The sequence below is a fragment of the Mesoplodon mirus genome (genome assembly GCF_964341445.2).
Source record: "Mesoplodon mirus genome assembly, chromosome: 12".
NCBI classification, from domain to species: Eukaryota; Metazoa; Chordata; class Mammalia; order Artiodactyla; family Ziphiidae; genus Mesoplodon; species Mesoplodon mirus.
Window position 1 is genome coordinate 87,216,267 of NC_138988.1, and position 20,162 is coordinate 87,236,428.

Below are 20,162 nucleotides of genomic sequence, written 5' to 3' on the forward strand. Positions count from 1 at the left end.
TGTCTGGCATGGAACTAAGCACCAGGGAGATGGTATTGAGCAAAAAGACACAACACTCTCTCTTAGCCCTGGCCTACTCAGGGAGACAAGTGTTACGTAGGTGATGCCACAAAGCAATATGTAATTACAAAGTGTGACTAAAATGAAGGAAAAGTATAGAACAATATGCAAGAAGATAAAAGGAGAACTTGGATATGTGTGTCAGGAAAAGACCTCTTTGAGGAAGTGGCCTTTGAAGACTCCAAGTTATATTTTGAGATGAATTTCCATCTCATACACAGCAAAGACTCAAAATTATATTGCCATGCTATGACTTAGAAAAATACATTGATAGTAGAGTCTACCTCTCTTTCCACAATGCTCCCTAAGCATTCTGTAGATTCATCCATCCATTCATCTGCTCATCCAACCATCCATCCAACATGTGTTTAGTGAGCACTTACTGAGTGCCAGGAATTGCACGAAGCAACTGGCATAGATTAATGAACAGACAGACAAGGTTTCAGACCTCAGGGAACTTTTGTTCTAGTGCCTGTATCTGTTTGGGAGTAGGGAGGGTGGAAGAATGGGGTAGACAGACTATCAATCTCTAAACAAATACTGGGACTTCCCTGGTGGTCCAGTGGTAAGGAATCTGCCTTCCAATGCAGGGGACGCGGGTTCGATCCCTGATTGGGGAGCTAGGATCCCGCATGCCGCGGGGCAACCAAGCCAGCGCGCCACAACTATTGAGCTCGCGCTCCTCAACTAGAGCCCGTGTGCCGCAAACTACAGAGCCCACGTGCCCTGGGGCCTGGGCGCCACAACTAGAGAAGAGAAAACCCGCATGCCACAACTAGAGAGAAGCCTGCAGGCCACAACAAAGAGCCCACGCGCCGCAACAAAAGATCCCGCGTGCCTCAACGAAGATCCTGTGAGCTGCAACTAAGACCTGACACAGCCAAAAATAAATAAATAATAAACAAATATATAAACAATTTCAGATGGTGATAAGTGCTATGAGAACAATAAAATGTGGGCACTAATTAGGACACTAATTGATATAAGATTCTCTGAGATTGGGACCTTAATGATGTAAAGGAGCCAGTCACGCAAGGTGGGTGCAGGAGAAACAGTCACAAGGGCCCTTGGTAAAGAGCTTGACGTAAAGGAGTGGGACAGAAAGAAGGCTGGAGTGGTCTGCGATTAAATTGGGGGGGGGCAGGGCCTGATCGTGTAGGCCGTGCATGGAGTTTGGATTTTATTCCTTACCAGGACACCGTTTGAGGGATACAAGTAGAGAGTGGTATCATTTGATTTGCAGGGTTTTTTTTTTTTTTTTTGTGGTACGCGGGCCTCTCACTGTTGTGGCTTCTCCCGTTGCGGAGCACAGGCTCCGGATGCGCAGGCTCAGCGGCCATGGCTCACGGGCCCAGCCGCTCCGCGGCATGTGGGATCTTCCCGGATTGGGGCACGAACCCGTGTCCCCTGCATCGGCAGGCGGACTCTCAACCACTGCGCCACCAGGGAAGCCCTGATTTGCAGTTTTAAGGGATCATTCTGGCTGTGTTGTCTACAGAGAAGGGGGGCGGGGCAAGAACAGAAGCAGGAGGCAGTGGGACGGCTGGTGTCCGGGTGAGTGATGCAGGTGGCTTGGACAGGACGCAGCAGGGCAGAGGGACAGCTCTCCTGTTTCTTCGTGGAGCATATTGTGACTGCTGTCCCTGATGGACCCGGTCATCTAATAGCCGTGTATTGAGTTCATATTATGTCCCGAGCACGGTTTTAGCGCTTGTGGGGAAGGGGAGGCAGAGATTCCAGAGAAAACTGTAAATGTATGAAGCTTCCATTCTGGAGGAGGAAAAAGGCAAACAAATACACGTGTGATATTAATCAGGGATAAGCTTGAAGAGAAATGCGTGAGGATATGGAAAGAGAAAGTGAGAGAGGGTGCAGTATCCTTTGGGTGGCCAGGGTGGGCCTTCTTTAGGAGGTTATATCCAGCCGAGGGGAGTAACCCGCCGGGCACACAGTAGGTTCTCAGGAAACCCGTCTAGTGGATGTGTGAGTGAGTGCTGTGAGCCGCACAGAGAGAATATTCTATGTCAGGCGTTCCAAAAGCACAAACTTGGTTTTTAAGAGAAGGATCAGTTTGCTCCTTTCCTTTAATTAATTGGTTCCCTGGAGAATGTATGTGTTTTTTTTTTTTTTTTTTTTTTTTTGTATGTATGTGTTTTTAAGATCGTTAACCGCTTGGCACTGAGTGGGGCTGTGAGTGAATGGGACTATGGGCAAGCAGGCTTAAGACTTTCGGAACTATCGTCCAATCAAAGGGAAGGCATCCCCGAACTCGTGATGCAAATCAAAGGGGACACAGAACTGGATTTTTAGGAAATCATTTCTCCACACCGCCTTCCAGGAATGGCTGTATTGCAGCAGGAAGGAGAGTGTGAATGGGGGCCTGATAGAACTTCAAAAAAAAGAGAGAGAGAAAGCTGCCATAGTCTGCATAGAGGACCCTGCTGTGCAGGGGTGACGTGTCCGCGAGGCCCCACCCTTGTGGTAGGGAGTGTGGGTAACAGGGCTGGGGGGTTCCTGGGGTCCACCAGACCCTTTCAAAACAGCCGGGGGGCGGGGCTTCCCTGGTGGCGCAGTGGTTGAGAGTCCGCCTGCTGATTCAGGGGACACGGGTTCGTGCCCCGGTCCAGGAAGATCCCACATGCTGCAGAGCAGCTAGGCCCGTGAGCTATGGCCGCTGAGCCTGCGCGTCCGGAGGAGGCCACAACAGTGAGAGGCCCGCGTACCGCAAAAAGAACAAAACAACAACAAAAACAGCCAGGGAATGCCAGAAGTTACCCCTGTTCAGACTGGGGAGTCACAGAAATGAGCACATTGAGAATAATTTTACCTTGTGATTCTAGCCTTGAAAACAAAAGGAAGATATAAGTGAATCCTCTGAAGTCCTATTTGAAAAATTAACCCACCGGCGGGAGGCTGTTCTCTAGCTGCGAGGCCTCACCACACGGAATCCAAGCGCCCTCTAGTGGAAGAGATGTAAAATCAGGGACGTATGTGAAAGAGCCAAAGGCGACGTTAAATTGTCTTTAGTTGTCCTTATTACCATGTGGCTGATGTATCTTGTGATCAGCAATTTACAGGTTCAAATATTGCAATTGCTAAGGTTTTGGTAAGAAAACGGCATGATCAAAGTCACGGTGAAGCAAGGTCAATTCCAAATGCTTCCCAAATTCCATTTTGCCTTTTGGGAAACGGAGTCCAATTTGGATAAAAGGGTTTCTCACACTTCCCATCACTAGATGCACAGTGAGAGAAATGCCAGCCTAAGTCTGGGTTTGGTCCCCTGCTCAGAAGGTCTCCTGGGTGCATCGCTGAAATACACACACTGTGAAGGCTGCTGCGTGCGGCAAATCCCGCACAAAATTATTTTAAACTTGATGCTTTATGGCCCGTATGTCTTTGACACATGTTCATGGGGGCTGAAAATGAGTCTACCTTGGTAATGAAAGAAACCTGAGTTGATTGGATCTTGTTGGAAAGAGCCTAGGGAATTACTGAAAAAATCCCAGTTTCAGTAGAGTGAGGGGTGATCGAAGGGCTCTTTTTAGTTTTTTGTTTGTTTGGGCCAGAAGTTTTCTATTCCTATCAGATATTTTGGTATGTGTGTGAGGCAAAGGCAGGACAGTGGTTGAAGTGTCACATGGGGTCTAGTTTTTGCATGGGACACGCTGTAAAATTTGGCTGCTTCTTGATTTCTTCCACTTTGGGAAAAAGTCATCATCTATTACTTCCAGGTGGCTTTTTTAGGGAACCATTCTATATAATAGCTGTTTCTAGTGTCTTGGGTATTAGGAAGGTTCAGTGTAGCAGAAAAATCAGACCTGGGTAACCTTGAGAAAGTTAATTCCTTTATCTGTAAAATAGTGATAATAATACCGATCTATACATTCGGTAAATATTTGTGGTTATGAGTATTTAGCACAAAAGAGATACTTAGTAATATTGTTTTATCAACTAGCATAGCTCTTATGAGATGGCAAAACTCCCCTATTCCCTATGCCCCACAAATAGCAATGACTGTCCATGTATCCAACTTACGAGTCACATGCAGAAGTCTCAGAAAAGAAAGGAAAATCCATCTTTCCATTCCCTTGCCCTTCCCTTTCTCTATAATTTATTTACATATTATCTATAATTTATATAATTAACTATATAAATAAATGAGTATATATAATTTATATTATATAATTTATTTATATCTGTGTTTATTATATATCTATTTCATTTTTTAGATGAATCAATATTTTCTTTTTCTAATTTTTATTTTATATTGCAGTATAGTTGATTTATAATGTTGTATTAGTTTCAGGTATACAGCAAAGTGATTCAGTTATACATATACATATGTCTATTCTTTTTCAGATTCTTTTCCCATTTAGGTTATTACAGAATATTGAGTAGAGTTCCCTGTGCTATACAACATGTTTTCTTTTTTAAAAAGAAAAGCATTTAAATTCTTTCCCGTCTTCTAATTACAAAACAGTTCTTCCTTTTTTCTCAGTTTAACTTAGTTCTTACTCACCAAGTACCTGGCAGTTAGACATTAATCAATATTTGAATGCATGAGTGTCAATTACCAAAGCCATGCCTCATATAGTTATTGGAATCAACTAGTCTTTCTTGATGCTCCCAAATTGCCCTTTTGAGTGTCCCTAATAGAGGTGTAGTAAATCAGAACTTCCTGTATATTCAACAACAGAGTTGATTTTTTGAACTATATGAATCCCCAGACACTCCAGGATGGGGCATCTACTTCTGCCTTGTTTTACCCCTTTGTGAATAAGAGTTTTCCCAGAGAGCGGTAAAAAACTATTATGCTGAGATCCAGAGTTTCTCATTTTTTAAGTTTCATTTCAGTCCTTGAAAGTTCAACAGCATCTCTGAACATTCTAGTAGGCTTGCTAGAAGGGTTACTCCTCTCATTCAAGGCTTTTAAAGTTTTAGAATCTTGGGACGAATAGACTTGTTTGCACATAGACTAGAATATGAGACCTGGCTGTTGGTTTCTTCTCACATGATGGTTTTGGAATCTCTACTATAATCACATTAGCATTTTTCCTGCCTGGCAGTTTATGGCCTTGTGAGGAAGAATCGTTAAAGAAAAGGAAAGAAAAAAACCCCAACTCTGGTTGCAGTTAATGCAATAATTAAATGGAAACTGTATGTTTAAATTGCAGTTGGAATAGGAAATTAAATTATGCAAAAAAAGTGTTGTAGGTTTGGACAAGTTTTCATAATGTTAATAAATTTATGCATAATTCATTTTCTTGTAGGCTATGACAAAATAGCATAAATAACTTCATTTGTAAGGCTGTGAATTTTTCTATTCTTAATTGGGTGATAGCTAAAACTAAATGCTTCTGGATGACTGAATATATAAATGTTTAAAATGGGCAGTTATAGTAGGTTTCTAGGCAGATTTGTTTGTTTAATATTGCTACACTTCTTTTCAGATACTAGCATACTACAGATGTTGCATAAAGATTGCACCCAATATTGTGTGAGTTTGGTGTGATTTTTAAGAAAAAGATGTTAACTCTCTGCTCTTGAAGGAGACACTCTGATAGTCTTTGAACAAAACTACATGCCAGGCACTGTACTCATTACTTTATAAACGTTACCATTTCATCCTAATGATAGACCTAACGGCAGGCACATCAACCCCATTCAATTGATAAGGATCCAGTCCCAAAGAAGGTAGGAGTTAGTTACCCCAAGGTCCCATAGGTGGTTAGTGGCAGCGCAGTGGCTCTGAGACGGGTATTTTGGGTCTCTAAGACGTGCATTCTTTCTACTACCTGCAGCCTCACACCTTACGCATTCAGGTAAGTGTAGCACCTGAGTGTCTGAAGGCCAAGGCTGTCTTGTTAGGAGGGTGTTTCTCGCAATGGCCAAGCAGTGGCTGAGTATCAGCACAGCTCTTCCTTGGGTACAGTAGCCACCACTGTAGTGATTCTTATGTGGCTCCCCAGGAGCTGTATGTGGGCCAGTGACAGGAGCCACTGAACTCAACCTCACCTTCATGCTGAGAAGCTCACTTTGCAGATGCAGGGTCTTCGTTTCGGGAGGCACACGGGAATCAGAGGCAACCACCAAACGTGTGATCGTTGGGGGCCGCCTTGCAGGAAAGAAGGACATGTGGTCTTGAGCTGCTTGTGTCTGTGTTGCTCTGGGTTTGTGATTCATAGAGGCCATGGCAGTCATCAACAGATGAGTCAATATCAGAGGATTTCTACAAGCACAGCGCTTGTATGATGATACCGATACACTCACAGTGACGACCAGTTAAGAAGGTATTTCTAGATTAACTGATCAAACGGGTTTGTCATTCCTCATCCAATAGCTGCCTGCTGATCCTTCTGAAAGGTGCAGGAGGGAGAGGAAGGTTAAGACAGCGGACCCTCTCTGCTCCTTGCTGGCTGGCTGACCTTGGGCAGGCTTAACCACTAAGCCTCATTTGCTTGTCTATATAATGGGGTGATAACAGTACCTGTCTCTCAGGTTATGAGGACTGAGTGAGACAATTTCATAGAACACCTGGTACAATTAAGTACTCAACAATTGTCAAGTGCTATTATTTTTATTCTCCTTCCTCTGGTAGACCCTTCCTTTGTCACCAAGAAGAGTTAATGTAGGTAGTGGACAGCAGCAGAATCAGTACAATACCCCCATCTCCCGCCCCTGCCCTTTTTACCACTAATTAGTGACTTGTACTGAATAGTAATTGCTTAGGGAGTTCATCAGCCGATAGTAAGGGTCTCATCTTTTGCCACGTAGGGAAATGATCGCCAATCTAAGTCAACAGTCGGATCCAGCGACAACTCATCTCCTCAGCCCCCAAAGAGGAAAGGGAAAAAAGAAGATGTGAATTCAGAAAAACCCACGAAAGGGAAACAGAATGTAAAGTTAAAGAGTTCGCTGCAAACAATTCCAAACAGTGGTAAGTTTGTTGTTATTATATTGTTATTATTGATTATCATTATCTTAAGGCTGTGATACAATTTTAATTTGTAAATAGATCCATTTGTTTTCCTGGGCCTACAGCAAAGACTCCTTATTGTCCTATATGAGAATTTTCAAAGAAGACTTTCTGCGTATGAGAGATGCTGCTGTTTTTCATGCTTAATTTCTATTTGTAATTAGAGATTCTGCTACACGGACACGTTTTTTAAAATTTTTTATCAAAAAAAATTTTTTTGGCGGCTTTGGGTCTTTGTTGCTGTGCATGGACTTTCTCTAGTTGTGGCGAGCGGGGGCTGCTCTTCGTTGCGGTGCGTGGGCTTCTCATTGCAGTGGTTTCTCTTGTTGTAGAGCGCAAGCTCTAGGCACGCAGGCTTCAGTAGTTGTGGCACACGGGCTCAGTAGTTGTGGCTTGTGGGCTCTAGAACACAGGCTCAGTAGTTGTGGCGCATGGGTTTAGTTGCTCCGCAGCATGTGGGATATTCCTGGATCAGGGATCGAACCCGTGTCCCCTGCATTGACAGGCGGATTCTTAACCACTGCACCACCAGGGAAGTCCCAAGGACATGTGTTTTGAGGTAAAATATGTCTTGAGTGGTCGTATTGGAAAAGGCAACTTTTACCATCCTGTGTTCCATCTAAAAGGGCTCGATTAACATTTTTGCCAGCTGCTGTTGATCTCTCTATTTGTGTGTCTACAACCCTTGTTCACATTCATTATGAATTACTTTTAGTCACAGATCACCTTTTCCAAAAAGATGTTTCACCGATTTTACTGATATCCAAGAGAACACACACACACACTTTACCAATAAACAATATGTACCAAGTTAGTTATGTGTCTTGCATGACCAGGCGAGAGACGGTATAAAATAATTTAAAACATTTTGCATTAGTACAAGATTTCAAGATAAAAGTGTGATAAACTAAGGATGAGTGCCGTCAGAACTGTGAATTTTTCATGTTAGTTTTTTGTGAAGACAAGCTCTTTTTGGCTTCACTCGGAGCATGGTCTCAGTGGAGCGAGTGCACGAGGGTGGAGTGATGCTGTGGGCGGGGGGCTGGCTGGGACAAGGCTGGAGGAGTGACAGCTTCTCCCTCCCCCTGGGATCCACTTACCCCCACTGGAAGACATGCCAGGCTGCCCTGGAACAGGATGAATGGGATCAAGTTTCAGATTCATGGCCAGAGCTTGGCTTCCAACTGGGAGCTCCAGCTCACTTCAAAGTCCATATGAAGTGTCACATTAGAATTACAGCTCAAGTGGGCTTCACAGCTGAGGAGACAGCATGAACTTGTGTGAGTGTTTAGAAGACGCTGCTCAGATGATTAAAGTTTCAGAAGAAAGATGTGTGAGACTAAGTTAAAAGAACAGGTGAAATGAAAGGAGCCAATTCCATAGAGAAGAAAGTGGAGGGGTTTTAAAATCTTCAGAGATTTAAATAGTGGAGATTAGCTGGAAGTTGAGAGTCCTAGATTCTTGTCCCAGTTTTGCTCTTGACTTCCGGCAAGTCACTTAACTTCTTTTAGCCCCATTAGCATTCTTCAACATGTGGGCTCATGTTAAGATTTATCTTCAAAGTTTTGCTTTTATCTTTAAGTTTGTGCAATCCTTTCCGGTGACTCTGAAACAGGGAGGCCAGTAAAATGCAGTCAAAGGATGTTTATTGAATGCTTGTTGTATGGTAGGCACCAAAGGAAAAAGCTAGCCTGGAAAAGCATGCCATGCCATGAGCATTAAAAATAATAGAGGGTTGGGACTAACCTGGTGGTCCAGTGGTTAAGACTCAGCGTTCCCAATGCAGGAGACCTGGGTTCGATCCCTGGTCAGGGAACTGGGTCCCGCATGCCACAACGAAGACCCAGCGCAGCCAAATAAATAAATAAATATTAAAAAAAATAATAGAGGGTTTATTTTAATCAGTATATACTAGATTGTGAAACTCCCAAGGCCGTGAGCTATGTCTTACTGGTTTTTTTGTTTTCAGCCCTCAACAATTAGCACAGGTCTGACAGATGAGACGCTTAATAAATATTGATGGATGAAGGATGGAAGTTACAAAATAGATAAGTCTCTGTAATACTTTAAAACCCACTAAGAAACAGGACTCATGTTAAACTCTTTATGAATTATTTTTGATTAAAGGCTCTTATAAAGTGCTACTTTTTTATTTTCTGTGAGGCTCTTATTAGCTTATGAAAATACCAACTCCTACTTCCAATATGTTTTTTGAAAGTCTTTAGATTCAGTAGTTGTCCCTCAAAAGAAAGGGGACCATCATGTCTTCAGGTTATTTCATTCATGGAAACTTGTGAACACAAGAGGCTGAATCAGCATTTCCGTGTTTCACAGGAAAGTAAACTTTATTAAAAAGTTGAATTATCAGTGTTTTAAAAAAATTTTTATTAGAGTATAGTTGATTTACAATGTTGCATTAGTTTCTGCTGTACAGCAAAGTTTATCAGTTATACATATACATATATCCACTCTTTTTACTTACTTTTTTTCTCTCTTTATTTCTTTTTGATTTTTTTTTTTTTTGCAATACACGGGCCTCTTACTGTTGTGGCCTCTCCCTTAGCGGAGCACAGGCTCCGGACGTGCAGGCTCAGTGGCCATGGCTCATGGGCCCAGCCGCTCCGCGGCATGTGGGATCTTCCCAGACCCGGGCATGAACCCACGTCCCCTGCATCAGCAGGCGGACTCTCAACCACTGCACCACCAGGGAAGCCCTTATTTTACTTTTTATACAGCAGGTTCTTATTGGTTATCTATTTTATACATAATAGTGTACGTATGTCAATCCCAATCTCCCAATTCATCCCACCACCACCCCCCCATCAGTGTTTTTGTTTTTATAGAAATTCACAAATAGTTTTCAACAATAGTTGTATCTGTGGGGGTCAGAGTAACAAAAACGTGTTGACCACAGAAACAAGTCACGTTTTTAAAGTGCTAAGAAAAGGTAGAAGCCCTCAGCTGTTCTTACCGTGACTTTAGAGAATCCTGCGGTTGTTTTAATTGTCCATGTTAAGTGTACGTTTTGCAATCTGGTTTTATAATATGCAGATGATAGGTTTTTCACTGCTGTATCTCAGTGTTAACATAGAACTACGGCTGCTGTCTTTCACATGAAGGTTTGGGGTATTTTTTTTTTTCCCCCAGTAAGAGGCTTATACCACAGATCTAGAAGCATATATAAGAGTTTAGACGAAGCATTTTGTATCTTTTCATCTTGATGGAGAGAACATATGACCTGGAAAATGAATCTTGGCTTCCAAAAACAATTTTCCCAGGGAAAATGAAAAAAAGGTTTTGTGTAGTTTATGAGATTAAATCATCACTTGATAAGTTTATTAGTTTAAATCCCTACTTTTGAAAATTGAGCTATTTCTCCTTATCAGATCTCCTTCCAGATGTCTTTGGCTATAGAAATTTTCTATGTTATGTTATCAAAAGTATCTGTCTTTATCTCTCTCTCTTTTTTATTACTCCTTTAGCCTCCATATTCATTTATTATTGCAGTTGCTTTTTGCTTTAATGACGTCTGTTTTAGTAATTAGAACCAAGTGCACGATTTTGGACATTCATGCCTCCAGAGGGCTCTTATTCCTTAGAAAGGGAAAAGCAATAAGGACTTGAAGCAGAATGAAAAGGAAGGTGTATGGTGAGTCAGTGAGTCAAAAGTGCAAGAATTTAATACTGTATTGCACATTTGAAAGTTGCTGAGGGTAGAGCTTAAAAGTTATTACAAGCAAAAGCTTTTTGTAACCATGTGTGGGGACAGATGTTGACTAGAGTTACTGTGGTGATCATTTCTCAATATATACAAATATGGCATAAAAATGCAAGAATTTGATTATAGAGATGAAACAGTTTTTGCTGCTTAAAAATATTTTAAATTAGGAATTAAGTCATCTATTCAATTTTATTTCCAAGTGTTAAATTTTAAGAGTTAGGATGCATATCGATGATTCCTTTCTAGCATATGTTAAATTGTGCAAATTTTTGACCACTGTTCTTTAGTGTTCTCACGTTAATTAGAAAAAAGGAGACTTTGTAGGCTATCTTGATTTTTATCATTACGATTGTAGTCATACATTTATCCTTTTATTTTACTGCTGACATTTACTGATACTCTGATATCTAATGCTTCATGAGTGAGCAGTGCTGATAACAGTCTGTAGATGGCAACCTGGGTCTAATTTTATTTCTTTTTCTTGTTTCTTCTTTTTTTCCGACTCAGTTTCTCTCTGTAATAATAAAGCTTAATAATTCAAGCAGAGCAGTGACATATTTCTTCAGGGAAACAAATCCCATTTTCTTTTGGTAGCCAAGATGCAAAGTAAGATTGGTTGGTGATTGATGAAGCTGGGCGTGAAATGCATTTTTAGTGCTGCATTTAAATGCCAGCTTCACTGACCAGCGTATGTTTTCCTTGCACTTTCCACCTGAGCGGTGCCTTGAGATAGGTTTTAGAGGCTGTTACCTAGCTATTCTCTCCCCTCTGAGCAAAGTTGTAATGATGATTGCTTTGAAATATTGTATAGTGTTTTGGGATTGATTGTATTCGTTGATATTTTTAATAATTTTTTACACGAAAAAAATTAGTGTTTTTTAGACCCCTTGGAACACAGGAAGTATAGTGGGTTTAGGGCTCCTTAGAATATTGGGAAAACTGTAGAGAAAATATCCCGGTCTGTTATCGCTATGGTTTATGTGGTATTGATAATTATAAATACTTTTTAAAAGCAGAGTATTAAAATGTAAGCAAAAACAAGACCTGTTTTCTCTTCAAACCTGTGCCCCCTGCAGTGAAAGGGCAGAGTCCTAACCACTGGACCGCCAGTGAATTCCCAAGACTTGTTTTATTTTGAAGGATGTGATTCTCTTTCTGTTTCCATGTGTGGCCGTGCACGTGTGCACACACGGATTAGTACCCTTGATGCAGTTCCTAGCTTGCTCCCAGTATTGTTCACTGATTGTTTCCAAGGAACGTGTGATGTGTAGACTCCTGATGAATGATAGGGAGCAGATGCAGTGCCGGGAAAGGGTATCTGAATATTATGACCTTGCTGGGTGACTGCCCTTGGGCAGTCACGCTCTTGAATTTTTCTAATAGCTACAAACGGCACATGGTTTGCTGCGTCGCCCCAAGCACGAAGCATTACTGCGGTCCATCCTCAGAGTCAGATCAGGGGACATGGACACTTGAGCTTCTTTGGTTCAGCTGATGAGCCAGCTCAGGCACTTGCATGGTTCGTGGTCACAAGAGACTCAAGATAAAAACAGGAAGTATGTTTTCCAAATGTGCTCTCCCAAGTCTCACCCACTAAGGATGTCATGTACCGGAGGAAAGTGTATAAGAAGGCACCAAGATGACTTCACAAAGCAGGGCACTGGGTTTTTTTGATAAGCTGAGGAAAGATTTATGATTCCTTGGTGTCTGTTTCTGCCATACTCACCACAAAACGGGGAAATACAGGTTTTCTATTCCTTCCTTGATCTTAACTTCCCATCTCAGTGGCTATGTGTATTGTGGGATATGGGTCCAATTTGACTATGACGAGTATCAGTATGATAAAAATTTGCAAAATAAGCACTTTCCCATACCTCAATAACCCTTTTTAGAATGACACATTATACAACAAAATCTAGTACAGCAAGGGGTCTTAGTAATCCCTTGAAGTTTTATTGTGCTATTCAAATTCTAGTAATAAAAATTAGTTTAGGAATACAGGCATACTTTGGAGCAATTGTGGGTTTTGTTGCAGACTACCACAATGAAGCAAATAACACAATAAAGCAAGTCACACAAATGTTTTGATTTCTCAGTGCATATAAAAGTTATGTTTACATTATACTGTGGTCTACTAAGGGTGCAATACCATTCTGTCTAAAAAAATCCAATGTATATGCCTTAATTAAAAAATACGTTATTGTCCAAAAAATGCTAACCATCGTCTGACAATGCAGGGTTGCCCCTAACCTTCAATTTGTAAAAAGTGCAATATCTGCAAAGCACAATAAAATGAGGTATGCCTGTATATACTCTCACTTTCAGCTGAGATATTGAAAAATTAGAGGCTGGCTGAATACCAGTAAGATGTTTATCTCAGTTTGAGAGGAGTAAGATCCTAGCCCTTTTTAGAAAAGATTCTTTTCATATCCTGCCCTCTTAACACACTTTGTACATTGGATGGAGCAGCATTGTGAGAAAGGCATTCTTTTCCAGCTGATGTCAGGTTGGGGCAGTAAACTTCTTTTGGGGGCTATTCTTCATGTAGCTGAGGGTTGGGATGTGAAGATACTCTTTGTTTTCAAAAGGAGAAGTTTGTGAGCTGTTGAATTGTGTAGATATTTCCAAACCTTTGGAAGATTTTACTGCAGAAATTTGTTTTAAGTAGTTATTTGGTAATTGCATCACATTTCCCATACAAGTAGACCGTACAGTTCTATATAACCCATAATGCATCTTAATTCTCACATTGTACTCGTGGTGCCATGGAGGTAGCTGCAGCGTACTGTAATGTTTCTGGTGGGAAATGAACTAGAAGTTCCATATTGAATGCCAGGAACTCGCGTTACCCTGGTGCCCAGGGATGCAGAGCTGCCCCAGGTCAAATTCTTGGTGTCGGCCAGAGCCTTGAGGTTGGGTATCCCATGGGGTTTGGGTCTGAGGAGAAAGGCAGAGGTTGAGGGGCTGGACCTGGAATTATAGGGGTGGGGACACTGAGGTCCAGACTGAGGTTCTTGTAGCAGTTGATCCTCTGAAAGAGAATGATGTATGGACTGTCTCATCTTGATTTTTTTCCCTGGCTTCAGGCTTTGGCTTGCCAAACTCCCTTTTCATAGATGCTACCTATTACTTCTAAGTAGGTCCTCTCTCCTTCCGTGCCCATCAAGGACCCAGACAAATTTCACAGCATTCCCTTGATTCCGCTGCCTCTGAAGTTAGCTCTGAACTTCTCTATACCTTATCACAGAGAAATGTGGATCCATACCAATGGTGAGTTTCTGAAGTGTAATTCTTCTACTTTTCAGGAAGAAACTAAAATTGGGTTACCCCGGCCGGGTGTTTCATCATGGGTTCTGAAGTAGGGCCCAGACCTAGACTTGGTTCGAGAGGGGTCTGATATCAGGAATGTCTGTGAGATGCTGATCATGGGAGGTGACAGTGTAACAGGAAGAAGTAGCCGTGGAATTTATTACCCTTCCCCCCTCCCCAACTTTGTCTTCCTCTTGCCAGCCCTGTGGTGAAATAAAACCAGGATGGGGACTTGGTCCATTAGACTATCCGCAGCTCCTCGGCCATTATTCACAGACAAGCACCCAGCAGAGTATCCTGCTCAGAGTAGCACTCAGTGTTGAGTGTGTGTGTGTGTGTGTGTGTGTGTGTGTGTGTGTGTAGGTCCATTATGCCTACATTTGTGGTGACAATTGAAATTAAGGGTGACAAATTCTAAACACTGCATAATGGTACGATTCTGATACCCATGCTTTAGAACATCTCAACTATGGATTTTAATCTGGTATTTTGTAAGCTTCATCTACAAATCCTCAGAATTAGGTAAACAGCATTTCCCTAGTTTTACAAAAGGGGGAAAAAGAGGAGAAACCAGTTTTCCCAGAGTCAAAGGGTATATCAATGGCTAATGATTTCTAGAAATTGCCATGCTGACCTACACTGGCTAAGAGGTGACACCCTCATGCGATTGTAGGGCACTGATGCCAGGAGTCCAGGAGGAGGGAGGCTTTCGTGTGTAAGTGCTTCGACCTGTCTTCCTTTCGTGAAGAGTGTTGACATATCACAGTCAATGCTGAAGCTTATCTGAGAGATTTTGAGGAGTTCCGTTTTTCCCTCTTCCATTTTTCAGGATTTCATATTCTCTTTGTAAATGAGAATGGTTGATTTGAGCTCTTTTTGTTTTGTAGGTGGTAGGAGTTCTTATTACTAGCAAGGAGATTTTCCTCTTCCTCAAGGTGGTATAATAATGAGTCTTCAGTATATACCAGGCTGGGATGAGTCTTCAGCAACCAAACCTACTTTTTTCAGGGTTTGGGAACCTTGAAGAAGGTGGATATTTTTGAGGTTGACCTTTAGCTTATTTATCAAATGGCCAAATCCCATTTTTTAATAGTTATTTGAATATCCTAGGACTTAAGCTCTTGCATCCCAAGCCCGTCACTGAATTTCCTTTCCCAAGTTTCATGAATCCTTAGACTTATGAACCCACCCCCTTTTCTAGAACACCACTTTCATTTCTTCAATAAACATTTACTGAGCACTTACTATGTACCACACTTTGCTAATCGGTGGGGCAACTCCATTTTCTCTCTTGTATACTAATAGCTTAGCACTTACACATTTTCTTCGGGTAATTGTAATTATATCTTTATCAAGACAGTTTCCTCGAGGAAGTAGAAAAATTTCCTTCTCCATTTCCATGACCAAACTCTATTTACTGCGCATAAATGCCAAATGTGTTTACGTTGTGAGCATTGACAATTTGTTCCTCCTTGGTACTAAGTCATCTCCTAGGGCTCCATGTCAATTTTCCTGGTTTAGAAAGTAGCAGCACAGTACCCCAGAACAAGGCCATTTCTGCTTAAATGTGTTTAATACGGTGTCTGGAAGAATTACTAATACTACTTGGTACTACCAGACAGGGGAGAAATATTTCTCCACTCATATAATATGCTGTGACTCCTTTGTACACTGTGGCTATTTTTTATATGAACTCTACTTTTATTCTTCTCAGTTATCCTAGTTGTTGTGGAAAGAAGATATAATCTTTCTTGCAAATCATCATGCAGCATGCTATCACAATGGGGATAAAGAGAAAGAGAAAATATGTATAGAGCACTTTTGAGCTTTGTTGGTTTAAAGCTATCCATTTATTCTTAATTTATACAAGTAGATGATAATACCAAATTGTTTCTGTGAAGTTGGGCAAGGTTTCATTCCCTTTAAAATGCCATAGTAAAAACCACTTTTCACTGAGTACTCTGGCCTGTCCCACACTCAGGCTGAACAAGCTTCTGTGGCCAGAGAAAGGCCTAGGGCAGAGACTCAGGAACTTGAGGCAGGAAGGCCTGGGAGTGTGTGGGAACTGTCCAGCGAAGCTCCCCTAGACCTCTGGGTTGGGCTACAAGGTTATGGGCAGGACATCAGAGGAGGATTTCTTGGAAGCAGGGGAATCTAGAAGGCCTGCTATAGACAAGGAGAGAAATGATGGTGGACTTGTTAGCCTTTGGCAGTGGGATAGAGAGGAGAGGACAAATTTGAGAAGTACATAGGACCTGAGACCATCTGGGAAGGTGGGAGAGAGTCAGTGGGATCCAAGGGGACACTGAGTATGTGGCCTGGGTAACAAGGGGGATGGTTGGTGCCAGTAACTCTCAGGGAATATGCTCAGGAGGAGAGAAAGGCTGTACCCGGTGAGTTAGAGGGACCTACCTGGCATTTGGTGGAGGTGTGCATGGATCAGCTGGAAAGGGAAGGACTCCCCTTGCAGATGGAGATCTGGGGGTCATCAGCCAATAGGTGAGAGCTGAAGCCAAGGTAAAGGAGAAGATGACCAGGAAGGACCCACAGATTGAGAAGAGAAGGGCCAAACCTGACTCTTAAGGAGCAAGTACAGGAAGAGGACATGAAGAAGTAGAAATGAAAAACCTTTGGTTAGCACCCGTACCTCTAATTACCTCACTTGTTTCATGGAACAAACGCTGAGGAGTAGGTATTATTCCTAAGTGGAAATCATAGTATTCATAAATGGAAATCATAATTTCCATTTTACAGAGCCAAAGACCAAAGTGCAGAAAGGTTTAGTGTCTTGCAGTCTTCAGCAAGCCAGAAGGCATTTAATAAATGACAGCGATTTCTTTCCAAGGTATCACAGCCTGTGAACAAGGTCCTTTGCCCCCAAGTTTAGAGTTTTCCCCATGATTATAGTTTTCCCTAATCAGACTTTACAGTTGCCTACAGCCTAAATGTGTTGGAGTGATTCTGTGTCTATTTTATATAAAGCTAAGGCCATGTTAACACATATATGTGGAATCTAGAAAAATGATACAGATGAACCAGTTTGTAAGGCAGAAATAGAGACACAGATGTAGAGAACAAACATATGGACACCACGGGGGGAAAGCAGGGGAGGGGGTGGTGGTGGTGGTGGTGGTATGAACTGGGAGATTGGGATTGACATATATACACTAATATGTATAAAATAGATAACTAATAAGAAAAAAAAGCTACCTACAGGGCCACATGTTATATAAATTTAAGAAATAAATTCATTTATAAGATAAAAAAAGCCACCACCACCACCAACAACAAAAAGCTAAGGCCAAATGCAAGGCACTGAACTCACATCAGCGCAATGATCTTCCTCCAGACATTGTCCCTAGCGCAGTGTTATAAACCTTGTGTGCACAGCAGCAGGAAAGGTAAAAACGCATTAACATCTCAGATCAAAAACAGAGGCAGAGTCATCCTGTAGAGAAATTGAACACCAAAAAATCATAGCAAGAAAACTGATTTAAACTGTACTTGGTGAGGGATTCGAAGGAAATGATAGTTCAGAATTCTAACATTGTTTTTCATATGAGGTGAAAATTTTGCAGTCTGAAAATGAATGACTCTTCCTCTGTAACTGTAAAACTACCAAAAAGATCCAATTGAATGCATAGACAGTTCCCATGTCAGACTAGCCCAGGAATGTATTAGGAGCAAAAGGGAACAATGACTGTTTTTCTTAATTAAATAAAAGAATACCATCTTTTACCCCTCACTGGCACCAAAGTTCTCAATGATTTCATCTAATTTGGGAATGACTGAGGTGGGCTGTCATTATTCTAGGAGACAAGAAGATTAGCCACCCAGGACAAAAACTTAAAAGGAACCAATAAGCACCATTACTAACAAATGGTCTCCATGTTTTCTCTGGTGCTTTCCATCCTTGCATGTTTGAGATTTATTACATTTTCAATTTGGTAACGTTTGCTAACTTAAACAGAGTTCCAGATCTAATTACGACAGCACTCGATAGCATTTAGATGGATGAGTTCACCCCTCAGGAGTTTTTATTTTCTGAGCAAGCCTCAGACAGAAGGGAAAAAGGAATAAAAAGTTTCTGTAGTAGGTAGATGGATATAAGGCAATTTTTCATTTGTGAGGCAGGTTGGCTGTTTAATTTTTAGAAATTAGTTGAGAGAATCATCAAATTCTCTTTAGACTTTATTCCCAGGTTCACCCTTAGGTTATAATTTAAAAGCACGATTATGGTTATTTAGCATTTTCATCATATTGGAACATTAATGAAAATGAATGTGAAAACACTTTTATAAAGTACAAAGTGCCTGAAGAGGCTAGTGCTTAATAGCAATATCTATGTAAGGAGATAGGAATTAGTCTGAGACGATCTCCAAGTCAGAAATGAGGAACTTTATTTAGTACCTGGAATTAGGGAGCCTGGAGATGGGGAAGTGAGGAGGGTACCCATTATTTTTAAAATTTTAAAATTTTATTGAAGTATAGTTGATTTACAATGTTGTGTTAATTTCTCCTGTACAGCAAAGTGATTCAGTTATACAAATATATATATTCTTTTTCATATTCTTTTCCATTTTGGTTTATCACAGGATATTGACTATAGTTCCCTGTGCTATACAGTAGGATCTTATTGTTTATCCATCCCATATATTGAATATAATAGTTTGTATCTGCTAATCCCAAACTCCCAATCCTTCCCTCCTCCACACCCCTCCCCCTTGGCAACCACAAGTCTGTTCTCTATATCTGTGAGTTTGTTTCTATTTTGTAGATATGTTCATTTGCATCCTACTTTAGATTCCACATATAAGTGATATCATATGGTATTTGTCTTTCTCTTTCTGACTTACTTTGCTTAGTATGATAATCTCTAGGTCCATCCATGTTGCTGCACATGGCATTATTTCATTCCTTTTCACGGCTGAGTAATATTCCATTGTGTATACATAATACCACATCTTCTTTATCCATTCATCTGTCAATGGACATTTACGTTGTTTCCATGCCTTCGCTATTGTGAATAGCGCTGCTATGAACCTAGGGGTACATGTATCTTTTCGATTATAGTTTGGTCTGGATATATGCCCAGGCGTGGGATTGCTGGATCATATGGCAACTCTATTTTTAGTTTTTTGAGGAGCCTCCATATGTTTTCCATAGTGGCTGCACCAGTTTGCATTTGGAAGGGTGTTGCCCCAGGTAGCTGCCTCCTTACTGCGGCCCTTCTCCCTTCCAAGACTCAGTTGCCACCCTAGGCTGAAGATCAAAGCCGACAAAGTCTTTGCAGAATGACAAAAAAGTTAAAGAAAGTCAGTAGAAGGAAAGAGAAGAAGAAAAAGGTCAGCTGGGTGGACACAATCATTCCTTCTAAAAACATTTTAAAAAACTAAAAATAACCTCACACAGTCATTCTGTTTCACTCCAGTTAGTTTCTAGGTTCATCTCCTTACTCTACCTTGCTCCATTGCACTTTATTGTCTGCATGGTGAGTCGTCTCCTTGGAGGAGAGGCATAAACATGGGGAAAAAACATGGTTTTCTTCTCATGAAGATTAAAATTGAGTTGGAGACTCAAAAGCACCTCTAGGTCAAGGTCGGATATGGCAAGTAGCAGAATAGAGTTCGTGGAAAGGGCTTTGAGAGCAGGGGAGGGAGGTTAAGTCTGACTGCTGAGATTGGGAATTGATATTTATTTGAGAGAGAAAGTTCTGGGTATAGAATTGTTGTGTGTTGGGGGGGAGTGGGGCGGAAGGGAAACCAGGACTGAGCTCAGCATTTAAATCCCTGATGCGTTTTAAACCCAGAGTAGTTAAATGTTAATTAATCCTCCAAATTAGAATAGTAATTTATTTAACATGAGCAGGAAAGGACAGGGATTTCACAAATTTGTATATTGGACAGTGGAGAATTGCTGTAGTTTTTTGTTTGTTTGATGGAGGAGGGGGCTTTTCCTTGATGGTTTAATCTTACAGTGTTATTTTTATATCCTTTCTCAGATTAACTCAGAAGTTCCTGTGTACTCTTCTTAAAAATCATAATGGTGGGCTTCCCTGGTGGCGCAGTGGTTGGGAGTCTGCCTGCCGATGCAGGG

At 41.3% G+C, this 20,162-nt stretch overlaps 1 protein-coding gene across 1 annotated transcript in view; it reads left to right on the top strand.

Moving 5' to 3' along the window:
• The window catches only part of DCDC2 (doublecortin domain containing 2), a 149,383-nt gene that overhangs the window by 54,561 nt on the left and 74,660 nt on the right, over nt 1-20,162 (top strand). The window contains exon 7 of the mRNA XM_082637177.1: nt 6,835-6,997. Within this exon, the coding sequence (XP_082493303.1) occupies nt 6,835-6,997 (163 nt within the window). The remainder of the gene's footprint in view (nt 1-6,834; nt 6,998-20,162) is intronic.